The 15642-nt window shown below is 41.6% G+C and overlaps 1 protein-coding gene across 1 annotated transcript; it reads left to right on the top strand.

The window, feature by feature from the left end:
• Window positions 1-275: 275 nt before the first annotated feature.
• LOC104018205 (uncharacterized) lies at window positions 276-4637 on the top strand. Its single transcript, XM_009471321.2, has 3 exons — window positions 276-620; window positions 3417-3563; window positions 4452-4637. The coding sequence occupies exons 1-3, from the start codon at window positions 473-475 to the stop codon at window positions 4478-4480; spliced, it is 324 nt and encodes a 107-aa protein (XP_009469596.1). The 5' UTR covers window positions 276-472; the 3' UTR covers window positions 4481-4637.
• The last annotated feature ends 11005 nt before the right edge of the window (window positions 4638-15642 follow it).

Below are 15642 nucleotides of genomic sequence, written 5' to 3'. Positions count from 1 at the left end.
AGCGTTGATTCTTAAAACGAGGGGCTATCTCCTACAGATGCAATTCAGTACAATAGAATGCAATGCAAAAGAATGAAGAAGCAAAGTTCTCAGCCACATCAGTTGCCAATCGATGATTTGTATGCTACTAATTTGTTTTAGTATCCTAAGATGAAATCAGTTGGTTTGCCTAAACTTCAGCCTGACAACAGCAATAAAAAGGCATGTTCATGGAGTTCAGTTTCATTTCCTGGATGAGGATAAGTTTCGGTTTCTTTTCTTTCTGATCGTAGTAGTGGTTTCATTACTTTGCTGTTAGCTAAAGAGTGTATAAAAACCTTGGCTGAGCCTCGCAGTTCGAGGATAAGTTTTGGTTTCTTTTCTTTCTGATCACAGTAGTGGTTTCATTTCTTTGCTGTTAGCTAAACAGTGTATAAAAACATTGGCTGAGCCTCGCAGTGCTTTAGTGGATTCCACTCCATCAGAAAGAGAAATGTCCAACCAAAACGTCCGCAATGCTGGTTTCACTTCCTCTGGGATCAAAGGAGGATCGCTTGCTTCATCGATGATGTCCCGGGAAGCAAAAGGGTCTGGGGGAGGCGTGCATTCTGGAGGCCCTACTTCTACTCTGCAAGGAATGGGTATGAGCAATTTTGTGTGTGTGTGGTTTTGTGGTTTAGTGCGTAGGGCCAAACAATTCTTTTTTCCTTGAAAATAAGCTTGCTAAGTAATCTCTTCTCTCCTACATTTCTGTATTGCACCGAAGACAAAAGATTCCTATATTTAACTGCATGTTATGAGTGGGATGCTATTAAGGGTGTTTTTGTGTATGTACATATGCATGAATGTACACACGCATGAATGTACACATACATATGTGGTATTCATGAGATTCAGGACTGTTTATTTGAAGTTTGTGCTATCTCACTATTCTGCTAGGAAGCATCAATAATATGGAAAGTCACAGTAGCAATAAGCAACAGTACACTTATGCAAGAACATGATCTGTGTACCTACATTTCATATAAATTATCAGATTTCCCTTGCTCTTTACTCACACACATCCATACAGGGAGAACCCATAAAACCTTATGCAAATGCTGTAGCAGAAGGAAATTAGCTGCAGTCCAAGAGCTGAATTCACAAAGGGAATATATACACATCCTTGACAGCACGTATCTAAGTGCTAAAATTAGGTATAGCTGGCTTTCACATGAACTAACCCTGCAGGTGCTTGCTTCTCTGTTGCATGCACAGAGCAATCCCTGACCTGACGACCCTAACCAGCTTGGCACTTGTTTAACCCCAGATCCCGTGGGATTCATGCACAAGGCATTCTCCCTGCCAGTCCTGACTGTGTGACCTAATGCAGCAGGCATCCTCTAAGCAGGCATAACCCCAGAGAAGGGAGTGCTCCATGTGATCCTGCTTTACCCAACAGCACAGTAGTTAGCAGGCTGACCTCGGATAAAAGCTTCAAAACCCTTAGGGGTCTTGGACCCACATCTCCCACGTGTCAGGAGCGCACTGAGCAGCCGGCTGCAGGCTGGTTATAGGTGGGGCTCTCTGCCATAGCGGTCAGCTGCTGCTCTAATCCTTTCGTAGTAAGCAGCTAGAAGTCTACTGAAGGATGGAGCTGAACCTGACTCTTCCAGCCATAAAATGGGTGGTTGCCCAGGTGAGCTGACTGCGGTCCAGATTTGGGGCACCTTTTAATGGTAAAAAATGCGATAAGCTTGATCGAGAGGAAGTAAGGGGTTTTTTTAAGATATGATTTACATTGCTGCCAATATTATTCATAGCATGAGGCTCTCTAGACGGTGAGGGAATAAGTGACATAAGGGTCATTTAGAGAGATACTGCGTGTGACTGCTGTGAGGCATTTTTAATTTTTACTCTGTATGATCTGATCAGTGAGTTTAGGTTACTCTTTATTGAATATGCAATAGCAAAGAGCTTAAGGGATGGTAGCAGCAGAGGGAAAAAATATGTGAGACAGACAGGAGAGGAGGAGGACTGAGAGTGAAGAGCAGCAAGAGCTGTTCTCAGGCACCACGCTGCATTAGCGCCAGAGATCCTGGTACTCAGGAGTTGCCAGTTACTTAATCTAATCATACCCTAGAGCGGAGTCAGCTGCAGGATACTGCCTTCTGTTACAGATAAGGGTGGCACAGCAGTACTCAGCGCACCCGTAACCAGTGGCAAACTCTTCAGTAGTGATGCACTAGACAGAAGGCATGAAGTTGCAGTTTCTAAAATAAAAGGCTGAAGACTTGTATCCCTCCATGTGCTGAGAAACTTTAGAAAAGAGAGAAGCGAAGTAAACATTTAACAACACCAAGTTTTATCCTTTCCCTGTCTGTATCAACTATGCACTTTTATGAAAACCACTGGTTTTGGTGAAGAGAAATCTGCATGGCTCAAGGAAACCTTAGCCATGCCTACAGGAGATACTCCAAAAGAGCTTTTATCCATGTGAAAAATGCTAGCTCTGTAACATTGCCAAGGCAGGTGTGAGCTTTGGCTCCCTGCAGCAGGAGAGCTTGCCACACATTCTTTGCCTGATTGAGAGCTAAAAGGGCCTGATTTCATTTCCGCAGGTGCTCACTGAAATCTCTTACTCTTCAAACACATCTTCTTAACCTTTTCATTCAGACTGTAACCCCTCCCCCCGCCCCCCCCCCCCCGAACAAACACGCTCCAAGGAGCGGCTGATTCTGCAGCAGGGCATGAGTATTGTTCAGTATCACTTTACAGAAGATGTTATAAAAAGCTCATCACCAAAATATTTGAGCATCCTCCAGGAATGCTTTAAGCATTATCACTAATGTTTCTCATTGCTAATGCTTTACTCCTCTCTCAGGAGAAGAAGAGTTTGCAATGGGATACTTTCCTTGGGGCATATTTGTAATGAGACAGAGACATACATATAAATTGGCCACTGGCTACCACAGCTTGCTGTGTTTGACTTCTACAGGTATCTACTATGCATAGGTTTATGCTACAGAAAGTGAAGTGAAAGGAGCATATCTGTCACCTGGAACAGTAAGTGGTGAGGTCTGCAACAGTCCTTAGTTCCTGTAGAGGTTTGTTCCGCAGTCCTCAGGCAGCTCCTCAGAAAACTCTGATTTCGGCAGAGACAAACTGTGCTGAAACTGTTTTGGAGATCCGACTTTATCAAAAACAGTCTGTGCAAGAGTCGTAGATTTTTGTTGTGTTCTAGGAACATCCACAAAACACTGCAAATGTCCTTTCCCCAAGGTGGCAGCTAAAAAGCAGTATACTGATGGAACAAGTCAAGTAATCAGCAGTCTCCTTGCCTTTTGATACATTTGCTAGCCTTGAATTTTTTTTTAAAACACAGTAGTTTATAATTATACCATAAGGTTCCTTCCAGTCAGGAAAACACAGTAACATCTCCTTTGTAACTGTTCTAGGTGCCAAAGGCTCAACCCATTCATCAGGCTTTACCAGCAGCGGGATCTCCCGTGGTTCCCAAGCCTCCCAGATGATGTCCCGGGAGGCCAAATCCCATGGAGGGGGAATTCCCAGGAGCGGTACAACTTCCACTGTCCAGTCCATCTGTAAGTGAGAATCCTCCTAATAAAGATGAAATAACAAATGACTTCTGAGAAGTCAACAGTATTTCAGCTCAAGCATACATTTACCAGATGAAGGAATGTAAATAAGAGAAGTGGCTCCACTGTACTTGAAGCAACATTTCTCCTCTTTGTTGCTTTATACTCACTGGGAAGCTGAAACTAGGGAATTAGTGGAAATAACTGTGCCATAAATTTGCAGTGATATGGACGGATAGAAGAGACAGAAATCTCAAACACATAGTGACAGAAAAAAGGCCAGTGGAAGTTTAGGTTATGCTTTCATCAGCCACACAGTGGAAGTTCATTAAATATTTTTCAAACACAAATTCAGGACCAAACCAAGAGCTTTACATTTGAACACACAAAACAGGTTAAGTAGGAGGAAACAGTGAAACATGAGAACGGAGTTATCAGGCTGACAGACAGGAATCATTAGTCCACTACTTGTGGCCTTTTTAGAACAGCTTAGCTTTCTTTCCTTCAAAGGAAATTCATTGGGTCAAAAGCAGAGGGATCTACCTGCACTTACCAGCTCAAAACAGAGAACAGCACAAGTTTTCCTCATCACCCTGCCAAGTTAATGCAGCCCACACTTAGATAAATCAAACCAAGGTATGAGGAAGCCTCGTCTATACCTGAATGCATCGGTAAGGATGCTAATTATGGTAGTGGGATCCTGTGGGGTTTGGAAGAGAATTGGAGACAGGATTGAAGTTCTTAATTTCAAAAAGTGTCTTTCAAAGTGTGACACAGACCTTTGGTCTCTGACCTGTGAACATTTGTTACCAATGCTCAGATACTCCATATGTTTCCCTATACTGCAACTTTTCTTTAAGTTGTTCTCACACGTTTCTTTGTATTTGTCCTTAGCAATGGGTGGCAAAGGAGGAAAGCACTGAATCGAAGAAAAACATCAGTCCAGAAGTAAGCTCTGCAAACAGTTCATCCTTTACCAACACAGTCATTTGACAACTTCTCCCCTTCTTTGCTCTCCCTGTCACTGATATGAAAGGCAAAGGATTTTTGCATGCACAAATAAAGTTTCTGTTAAAATGATGGATTCTTGCATGAAATTAGTGGGGATGGGGATGAGGGGCAGTTTCTTCCTTGGTTAAACATTCTCTGAAGCACAGGCACAGACAAACACGAGCCAGTAAATGGAAGCTAAGGTACTTTGGACTGCAAGGGTGTCTTACAAAAATCCTGGGTTTAGCAATACGAGACTGTCCAATTACAGGTAGCTTGCTTTGTTTATTTTACAAAAAGTGATCATACTGCAAAAGTCACCCTGTTGTGTGAGAGAAGCATAGCAACACTTGATAAGGGGCATCCAGCAGTTCCCTTTGGATGTACTTCTAATGGGCTATCAAATTAAATTCTACTTCATTAAAAATACATGTAAGCAAATGAGAACAGATCCCAAGAAATTTCATACCTCAGAGGTGCAACTGATATTTGTATCCCTCTATTATTTCTAAGGTCCCTTTCACCCTAATATTTCAAGTCCCTGTTTGTTTATTGAGAGGTGTCTGCTTTGTCACATTTGAACCAAAACTACTCTTGTAAACTTCATGTGATACCTGAGAAGAGGTAAGGAAAGGAGACCACCTTCTCTGGTATAGGTCTCTTGCTGGTCCCCACAGACCTAACTACTTTCATTCATATGTACTCATACAATGATGTTTCCCCGCATCCAGGTAACATTGTCTGTTTCCTATACAAATTCCCACATACATACCTACTCCCCTACAGTTCCATCTTCCTCCTGTCTTTCTGGCTCCTCATCCTCCCTCTGTTATCACCTCCCTCCCTCTGTATTTCTAATAAAACCACACAGAGCAGCTTCTCCTTTCCTCTCCCCCCGCCCCAAAATGAAGGGAGAGAATCTACACCTTCAGGCTAGAAGTTGAGAGACACTAGGTTTGTGGCGCATCTCTTCACAGCTAGGAGATGTGTTTGCACATAGATTTCATTTCAAAGAGACCTTGGTGTGAGGAGAGCGGGGGCAGTTCTCTAGCCCAACCTCCTGCTCGAAGCAGGGTTAACCCTCATGCTAAACTTGTTTGCTCAGGGCTTTGTCCCATCAGGTTTTGAAAATCTCCAACAGAGATGTCACAGCTTCTCTAGGCAACCTGCTCAAAAGTTTTATCACTCTCACAGTTGAGATTTTTTTCCATATGTTGAAACAGAATTTCCTTTGTTGCAAAGCCACGCTGACTCCAATGGATCATTAAGTGCATACTTAATGATGATATATATTTTAGAGTTTTCCCCTTTAGAGATTCACCAATAAATATGCTTTCCTGAACTGGCACCTAAGCCTGAAAATGGTGAAGGTGGGACTAGAAACATCCTTTGCAGAGCTCAGTGCCTCCCAGCGCCATTGCTGAGAACAGACACAGTGTTTGCAAATCACGCGCTGTCACTTCAACAGGAATGGATGTTTTCTCTCTCCCCATACTTTCTGTGCAATCACAGATTTAGAGATTTCTTCACACAATAGTAGTAGCTTATATTTACATGTCAGCTTTCATATTTGAGGATCCCGAACTGTTTTGTTCACTGCAAAGGAAATGCAGCAACATAAGCACGCGTGGGTTTTGGTTTTTTTTATGGTCAGACACATTTTAACTTGACTTGAGTACAAAAGCTTCCCCGCTCATTGCCTGCATGCTGGCTGTCTACTGCTAAATTGTTACCACTGCCATAAATATCTAATTGTAATATTGCTGTCGTATTCTGTAACAAATACAGAAAAGGAATGAAGAACACCATGACCAGGTGAAATGAAAAAAAATTTAAGCTGTTATGGAGAAAAAAAATGAAGTATTTAGGACTCACAAACAGCAATCAGTCTTCAAATCTGAATGAGAAATGTAGGGCATGCTCTCTGAAATGGTATTTTAAGTGTAATCTTCAGCCTTTCTCCCAGCCTGTCTCTATTCTCCTCTAGCATCTCTCCAGGTCTCAGCCACCTCTTCTGCAACAATGATTTTCACACATGCCCCAGTCACCATTAAGCACAAGGCAAAAAGTTTAGCCAGACATAAGCAATAGGATCTGGAAACCGGTGTCACCAACCCCTGAAGAGGGAAGGGAGGGTGAGGCTGCTGGGTTTACTCTGACGAAGTCTGTGTCTGGTTCTTCTGTTCTGCTTGTCCCTGCTTATAACAGGCCTGGCTTTCCCACTGTCCCCACCAAAACAGCCTCCAATTAAGCAATCCCCTTTCCCTCTCACTCTCAAACCTGTTCCATAGTCATCCTCAGTTCGTTTTACGGCAGCAACCTCACAACCGCTGCAGGACATCAGCAGGGTCCTGTTACTTTCCTCTCCCGCTTTGGCTCACCCTCTGCGAGAGCTGTGTTGGAGCACTTTGCTGGCTGGGGCTCTGCCCCCATGTCACCTCTAAAAAAGGCTGCAGCAGCTTTGTCAAACAGCTCCTGGGGTATGGGTATAGAAAGCTGGCTACGTGGCCAAGAGCACAGCTAAATTTTTCTAAGGCACTTAACATTTTCCACTCGTGGCTGCTTCATCACAGTTCTGCCATCTCTTTACACAGGAGGGAGGGAGTATAAGGTCAGTGTAAGGCAATGTGATTTTGACTGAACAGCATTTTATGTCTATTTACTACAGATTAAAGGATGTGGGTAAGAAAAAGGCAACGGAGAAGCTGCATTCTGTCTTTATTGATTTTTACAGATCACCAGTAATTCTGCTTTTGCGGCCTTGTCCATCCAGCATAATGAAAATAAAAGCATTGAAACTCTGGATATTTGGCATAGCCTCAGTGCATATGTGCAAAGATGGACTCAGCAGTTTGCTGGTCTTCGAGTCTGGGCTAGTACATGGCTCTAATTAAGCCATCCTACACTTTCTTCCCAAGGCCTAATGCAGCAGCCTGTGACTACCAAAATGTAGCTGTGATCTACCAGCAGATCTTTATTCCCTTCTATGCCCTTAGCACTGGCACAAGGTACAGCAAGAAGGTCTATATCCTGGCTGTTTCCCATTCAGAGATTCCCCTGCGTGCAAATGCCAAGATACGCTGCCAGAGAGCAGCAAGGACCTGGATTCCCACAAGCAGACATTCAAACACCTGCTTTAGCTATAATGATGCTAAAGGGAGTCTTAACAATGAAACTAATGCAAGAATGACAAGAAATAGTAGAAAAAGTCAAGCATAGACATAAATCGTTGGACAAACAGTTTTGTAAACTGAAGCTGTATTATCCAAGAAACAATATGTGACCATTTCATGACAGTTATAAACTTTGTTTCTTATTTTCCTTCAGAGGGGGAAGATTTAAAACGGGCTTTCAACTTTAACGTTGGCATTTCTTGACCTCAAGTGCTTTTGTCGTGTTAAAAAATGACTATCATTAGTGAGAGCTGACAAAAGGTATTTATGCCTAAAAGGAGGAAAACCAATCCAAACCAAAGCAAGGTTCCTTAATCATGTATCATCATTTCACTTTTCAGCACTTATGTGATTCTGGCATTACTAGTTTGGATTATTTTTCCCATCTTTAGATCGTGTTGTGTTGAGAACTATCCTAGATAGCTTTACTGAGGCAGGGAGCATCCTCAGCTGCCTTTGAATTCACTTCACTGAGTCAGCTCTAATAGGTCTGCAGGAGAACAAAGGTAAATGCTTCCTCCTGAAAGCCTTACTCGCAGACCACTTAAGCAAATTCATATGTACAGTATTACGAATTAAGTATTTACATTTTTAACAGAATATAATTGAAAAGGTCAAATAACAACAAATATGGCAATCTAAATCCCTCACGTCTCTCAATCAATCTTTCCGCAGCAAATAGACAGAGAGAGAGAGAAAGGAAAAGAGGCAGCCGTGTGTGATTACCAGAGCAATAGGACTGAAGCAATACACTGCAGAAAGCACATAGCTCTCTGCACGGAAATCGATTTCTCCCATGGGATGGGGTCGATAGTTGTCTGACAGGACAGTATACAGGCAATTTAATAGCATTTTATCTAAATGAATCTAATCCTCCCCCCCACTGGCCTCACAGTTCATAAGAAGGCTCTCTTAGTAAAATAGATTTGTTTATTTTTTATCATACAACAGGAAAGTATTTATCATTCTGAAGACACTACCGTTGTCTATTAAAAATCATTTATCCCTGTTAGTTGCTCATTACCTGCAACTCTTTCCCAGCATTGTTATTCTAATTAGTTAACTCATGCACGCAGCCCATAAAAATCACTTTCAGTTACTCTGGAAACATTTTTCTTACCCTGAAACATTTTAAACTATAGGTCACCCTTTCAGGAAAAATAAGCCCACAAAGCAGGCAAACACAGTTGACTCGAAGGAGTATTGGTATCTGAAATGACATTTTTATGCAAGAAAAAGCTTATTTTTTGAGGAATGCGTTATACACAGAGATTGGCTGTCCGGTGCGTCTATTTTAATAGTACTTAATAAGTAATAAATAATAAAGCTGAGCTGATCTTATTAGCGGATATCTGTGTGAAGTAAATGGTAATGAATGAGAACCTCTAATAAGCATAATTCCAAGGATGGATCTTTGGTGCTCTGGGAGTTTGGTATTGTGCCCCAAAGGCTCTTGTAAATCCAGCTGCAGTTCTTGCTCATCATTTAGAAGATTAGGGGCTGATAAGCGACAGTCAAGCCTTATTAGAACAGGCTAAGGCAACAGGAAACATTAATTGGGTAATTTAATGCACAAGGAGACAATAAATGCCTGCATTGTGGTTCAGATGCTGTTTCCTCTATTGATTCGTTCATGTCTTATTTTGCGAAATTCTCACGAATTCTTGGTGGAGAAACTGTAAGACAAAGTCTAAGTTTAAAAACACCAGAATACTTTTATTTCCTACGGCTCCCCTTCACCTCTTGTGTTACTAAGGGACCCATCAGTAGCCCTGCCCTTGGAAGCCAAAGAATGAAGACTACTCCCTTGCTCAAGGACTCTTCCAAGGTATAGCAGCTATCCGCAGTGAAATGGTGTCTCACCATCTAACTTGTGTTATGGTTTCATCCCAGCGCGTGCACACAGCAGGAGTGCCGTGACGCGGGGAGCAAGTCCAGTCTCTCTCACTTAACAAAGGCCTCTTTCACCCTTCTGAAGGAGATGTAGAAATAGTTGCCGGACAGATCTTCCTCTGAAAGTAAGGAAGATGAGAGGAAGCTCCTGACATGGGTGTTTCTTCTCTGCTTAATGCCAGAATTAATCTACTCGTGAGTGGATTCACTCAGTCCCCTCAGTGGTGGGTATTTGTGTCTAGAACACCAAAATCTCTCAGTTACATACCAGCTCCTCGTTTGGATCTCATTCTAAGATTTCCTTCCCTGAGGTATCTTTCCCAGAGCTGAACAGGAGGGAAAAGAGGTTTTCTTACAGTGGAAGAAATTAAACATGAGAAGGGGAGAGCCTTTCCTTTACCTAGCTGACCTAGGCACTCTTTCCCTCTCATTTTCTAGCACTGTAACTTGGAAGATGGGGGGTCATAATTCGTGGACACTTTATTTTAATAATTTACATTTGAAGCAATTTAAATATTAAAATGAAGTTTGGAGGCATGCAAGCATCATTAATTTCAAAAAAACGTTGTACATTATGCTCTGTTTAGCATCATCCAATCTCACTTTTTGTACCTTTATTCCACTTTCAAGCACAGCTTTTGAATCATTCTTTTCAAAGATTCCCAGGCACAGCCTCTCCCTTCCACCCAGCAGCTTGGGGCCGTTCCTGCTGCGAGCAAGACTCCCCGTGTCTGTGGCACTGGCTGGAAGGGTCACTCCTCATTGCCTGCTGCAGCAAAACTCACTGTGGGCAGAGCAACCCTACGCTTCAAGCTTCTTCAGGACTGTCACATTTGAAGTCGGTGTCCTCTTCACACCTCCCCATATTTAAGGAAGGAGGTAGCCTCTCTGACTCCATTTAGCATATGATGTGGTGCTGCAGGGTGCCTATTAACAGATCCCTAAACCCATGGAAGCCTTGGTAGAACAGGCAGGGTCCACCAACAGCCCAGCACAACATCCTCTCCACCACCACGTTAACCAGTGCTCTAGCTGCGCTCTTTGCATCTCCCCAAGGACCGACCAAATCACAACAATCTGAGAGTGTCCGCTAGACCAAAAATAGGAAACACGCACATCTTCTTGTTGATACAGTGCTTGCTTGTAGTTGCTCTGAATGCTATGCAAGACAGCCAGTGGTGGACTTATTTTGCTGGACACAGTGCAAGGATAAGTCAAGGCAGATCTCCACATCTCAGAATATCTGACAGTCTACCTGGAGCAAGACCAGCACACTCCTTTCAAACCAGCAACTAGGTACCCAGTAGCTGGGTTAAGCAGGTTAACCCGTTTCCTCTTCTGGAGAGAAGGAGACCCCAATGCTCTTTCTCTGGGCTTTCATTCCCCTGCAGTTCTGAGTGTCGGAACCATACTGAAAACCAACAAAATTGCGCAGGCTGCCCACAATGGCCCATTTCCTTAGGGCCTCACATATTAAAGAGGCACAATTAATAATTCCATTCAAATACACAGTAATACAAAAAATTGCAAGTACATTCCCTTATAAAAATATTCATCATTAATGATTACAGTAATTAAGTTCAAATAGTTCCCCATCCTTCTCTGTATCACTCTGGGGGAAAAGTGAGCACTGAAATATAATCTGGTTTAGTGCTCATCTAATACAAGCAATATTTTATCTAAGCTATCTTGGTTTTACTCATTGTTTAGTTTGTTGGGGTTTTTTTAAAGAATGCCTGAATGTGGAAATAAATAAATAAATAGATTTCCCTTAATGTCATAAAATTTCAGAGAAAATATTGTCCCTAAGGAAAAAAAGTGTATCGTACAAAACCAGTTCTTAAAATTCAGATGTTGCTTTTTTGCTGTCTTTTGCAATTGGAATTTCCACACAGCCAAGATTTTTACTGGCTAGTTTTAAGCTACCTCTGCAATTTATGTTTATACATAAACAGCTCTGATTTTAATTGCTATCAACTTCTTATACTTGATAGATGGTCTTAAACATTTTTTGCCTCCAGAGACTATTTACTTTGCCAAGTATTGACACACTTTCAAGATTTATACTTCTCTAAGGAACAAAGTTTACAATAAAATATAATGTATTCCGTGGCTGTGAATGGTAATGTTACTAAACAGTCCAAAGATATTTCACAACTGATAGTTATTTCCCTTTCACACCCAGCACGGCACTGTTTTACTCCTACTATAGCCTTAGGTTTTTAAAGAAAACTAAAATGGCTGATTTGCCTAATATAATGTTTCAGAGATCCAATATTACTTAATTTAGGTTTCCTTCCACTAGAGCCATTATTGGACTAATGATTACACTTTCATTTTTCCCAATAATTATTTCAAGAAGGTACCTCTTGTGGAAGGGATTCATTCACTTATGGGTTGGAATAACCCCTTACAGATAACCCCTTACAGACCTTGACTATCGCACTGCAGTCAGATACAGGACTTGTCACAAAAGTGTAAAATACAATATGTCAAATGTACGCGTAGTTGCTAATTACTAGACAGACGTAACTCAGTAGATGATTGAAGTCACATCTAGATCTAAATATCTGGATTGGATCCAGTTTGCTGTAGCAATCATGGGTCACATTGCCTCGAGAAACCCCAGAGGACAAGGAACGGTTCTTAGAAAAAAATACATCAAGTTGTACCATGTCCATGCAACTGCTGTTGCATTACTGCAGAAGTAGCATCATCAGGCTCTACCAGTAGCTCTTTTAAAATCAGCTGAAAAGATCTCCAGCACTGAAACAATCCATAGGTGCTACTTTAGTGACAAAGTGCAGCTCTTAGCCTTCTAAGGATATGCTTTCAAGGGAGTTTTTATTTACTTTTTTTTTTTTTTTCCAGCCATTTCAACTCTGTAATACAGCTTTCTATATTAATCTATTTTGTAAATAGGCCATATAATGTCACACAGCTCCAAGGAAAAGGAAAGACAGCTCTGGGTTGCTCTCTTTTTATCTTATTGTTACCACTTCTCAAAGATGAGCAGGCAGCCCAGCAATAAAAGGAAACACGCTCCATGTGTACCGTGACCCATCTTCCTCCCCGACTGGGGAATGGAAAGGATGGGATCCAAGAGGGTCTGTAATGTCCCTGGGCGAGGTGATGATGTAGCCTGTACAAGAGTAATTTGTTGTGAAGTTCTGAATTTAAACATCCCAGTGCCTGCTCGTGGTGAGACTACAATTCCAGGTTACTTGGCTTTTGCCCTGGAGATGGAGGAGACATTCCCTACAATTTCTATAAGAGATGCTAAAAATTCTAGGAACAAATTATTTTGTCAAGGTAATAATTTCTATAATTACTTATTGGAAGTCCTTGCCCTGGCCATCCTCCCTCTCCCACCCATTTTATAAGGATTTTCTAGAGCAAATAATAGTTTAAACTGCAGACAGAATAAAAACTGAAGAAAGCAGAACAACAGAAGTATAAAGAGACAGAAATGAGCAGTTGCTTAAATCTGTTAATAACCAGATATAGAAACAACAAATGAGAATGATCAGAAAATTGAAGAGACCAAAAAGGAAAATATTCTTGCAGATTTCATCCTTGTAGGAGAAAACAATAGAAATGGAGGCCTAATTCAGGTTATGGTTGAAAAAGCGGGTAAATGCTTACTTAAGCACTTATAAGTTTACTTAAGCATTTATACACAAATGCTTATGAAGCTCTTCATTTTCTGCCCTCATGAAGTTAGTTTTTACTTGGGCCTGGTATTTTGTATTGCAAAGATTTTTTGCAATATCACTAGTGAAATTCCAACAAAATTTTTATTAGGATGTAAATTAACTCTAGAAATCTATTTCAAGATATAAACCTAATAATTCTTCTGTAGTGCATTTTATTTATTCCTTTTGATGCAAAGATATAAATCTGACAGTAATTTTGTACCAGTCCAACGAAGGACTTATAAAAGACAGTGGATGAGATAATTTCTGATTATTCATGTTTATTTTATCTTTAGCATAAATAGATTATGAAAATAGTCTGTTCCATGGCTGGTGCTTTTCTGGTGAATTTTAAATTACATATGGAATATTCTTAAGAAGAAAGATACTGAAAATATAAATGTATTGTTATTTTGACTCCTGTTGGCTCCTGTGCTTAAAAATGGTATACACACAAAGAGGTTAACGGCATTATGATTTTCAGATAATCTTTTTTTAAACTGCTGACTCGGAAACTGTGAGATTAATAGCACTGAGAACATCGAAAGGTAACAGGATTACAATTTAATATTAACTAAGTGTTTCTTGGGGGTCTGCTGTAGCAGTGCCTCACCTCTGGCATACACTAGAGTAATTAGTCTGTAGTGGCATACAGCGGTGATGCATGGTAACTGCAGCTTTTTCCTCCTACAGTTCGGGCTTTCCATTCACTGGTAACTAGTTTTTATTTGTAACACCTGTCATAAACAGGCACAGAGCAAGCTTGCAATGCCCTTGCCTTAAGGTGATGCTGATCAGGGAGAAACCAGTTCTCAAAGGGTCCCATACTGATCCAAATCCACAAGGAAAGATTTGCTTGCTTTTCTCCCAGATAGCACAATTGCAAAAATCATCTGCTCTCACATCTGCTACACTCCAGGACTGGTGATACTGCACAGTGTCTTTAGGAGAGCCTGTTGTACCCGGGGTGGCCAGAGGCGGTGGGTGTTGTGCTGGCTGCAGGACCGGAGGACAAAGGGAGTGGCAGCTCCTGCTGTACTATCATCTACATCTCAAAATTTTTTCCTCCTCATTTTGCTAATTAAATGTATCCATGTGAAAGGAGTTGGCCTCCTCCATCCCATGTTGCCATTCCACCTGGGATGACAAGGTAATTCGGTTCTGCCGTCACGTATGATTGCCTGACCAAGCCACACCTGAAAGAGCAGGCACAGCTCATCAGGGCAGCAACCTGAGGGTTGTGGATACTTTCCTCCTGTTGTGGGAGTTTGCAACAGAAGCATTAAGATAGCATGATTGAAGTGCAAGTGGAAAAGGGCCTGAGGACACAGCAGAGCAAAATCTACAGGACCAGCTTTTATTTGTAAACAAGGGCACAGTCAACAGCAGGCAAGCTCATAAACATCGAAGAAGGTGTTGTTTACATCAAGATCAAAAGGCCTGTGCTTCAATAAGGCCAAAGTACAGCTAGGTCAGCAGAGGACCTAGATGGGAGGACAGCAAAAAGGCACTTTGTGCCTGGCATTGCTCCTCCTGCTCTTCCAATAGGGAGTTAACTATGCTTAATATTTACAGATTATCTCATACTAAACATTGGTCCTTAGAAGGTTAAACAGACCCATCCAACAAACCACTTCATGACAACCAGTCCCTGCCAGCCCCAGGAGTGCAGTGAGGACTCTGCAGCCAGAGCCCCTCGTCCTGCAGGTCACACAGAGGGACTTCTACCAGCATAGAATCATAGCATCATTAAGGTTGGAAAGCACCTCTGAGATCATCGAGTCCAACCGTTAGGTTACTAACTGCCAGGTCCACCTCTAAACCATGTCCCTAAGCACCACATCCACATGTTTTTTGAATACCTCCAGGGACTGTGATTGTGGACATGTGCATGTTGCCACTTGTATGCAGGCTTGAGTGAGTGAAAGCTAAGACAGCGTTGTATATTTGGTGAGCAAAATGAAAGCATTTAAGTTAGAAAAGTAAGCTAGCAAAAAAAAAAATCCCCCAAACCTTATACATCTTCATAATAATTTGAGGGGGAATATTTTAATAATCTCAGTTTGCAGGATGTCCTCACAAAACACAAAGCTTGAGAACTTGATGTACTTCAAGGACTGCTTCCCACAGAATGTTAGTGGGATTTAAATGCTGTTATTTGTGCATTTTACACTCTACCTTTCAGGTGGTGTGGAGTTTTGAACCAACAACTTCTGCATTTCACCTAGACAATTCAGATCCACAGAGGATCTCATGTACTGCATCAGCTTAAGAGTAGTGTTATGCTCAGTATTGATCCCCTCCATACCTTCATTCAGTTCAACTGTTCAGATT

The sequence above is a fragment of the Nipponia nippon genome, unplaced genomic scaffold (assembly GCF_047370975.1).
Source record: "Nipponia nippon isolate SJK-2023a ecotype South Korea unplaced genomic scaffold, ASM4737097v1 scaffold_1, whole genome shotgun sequence".
Taxonomy (NCBI): domain Eukaryota; kingdom Metazoa; phylum Chordata; class Aves; order Pelecaniformes; family Threskiornithidae; genus Nipponia; species Nipponia nippon.
Note: the sequence above shows the minus strand (reverse complement) of the source record. Positions and strands in the feature narration are given on the sequence as shown.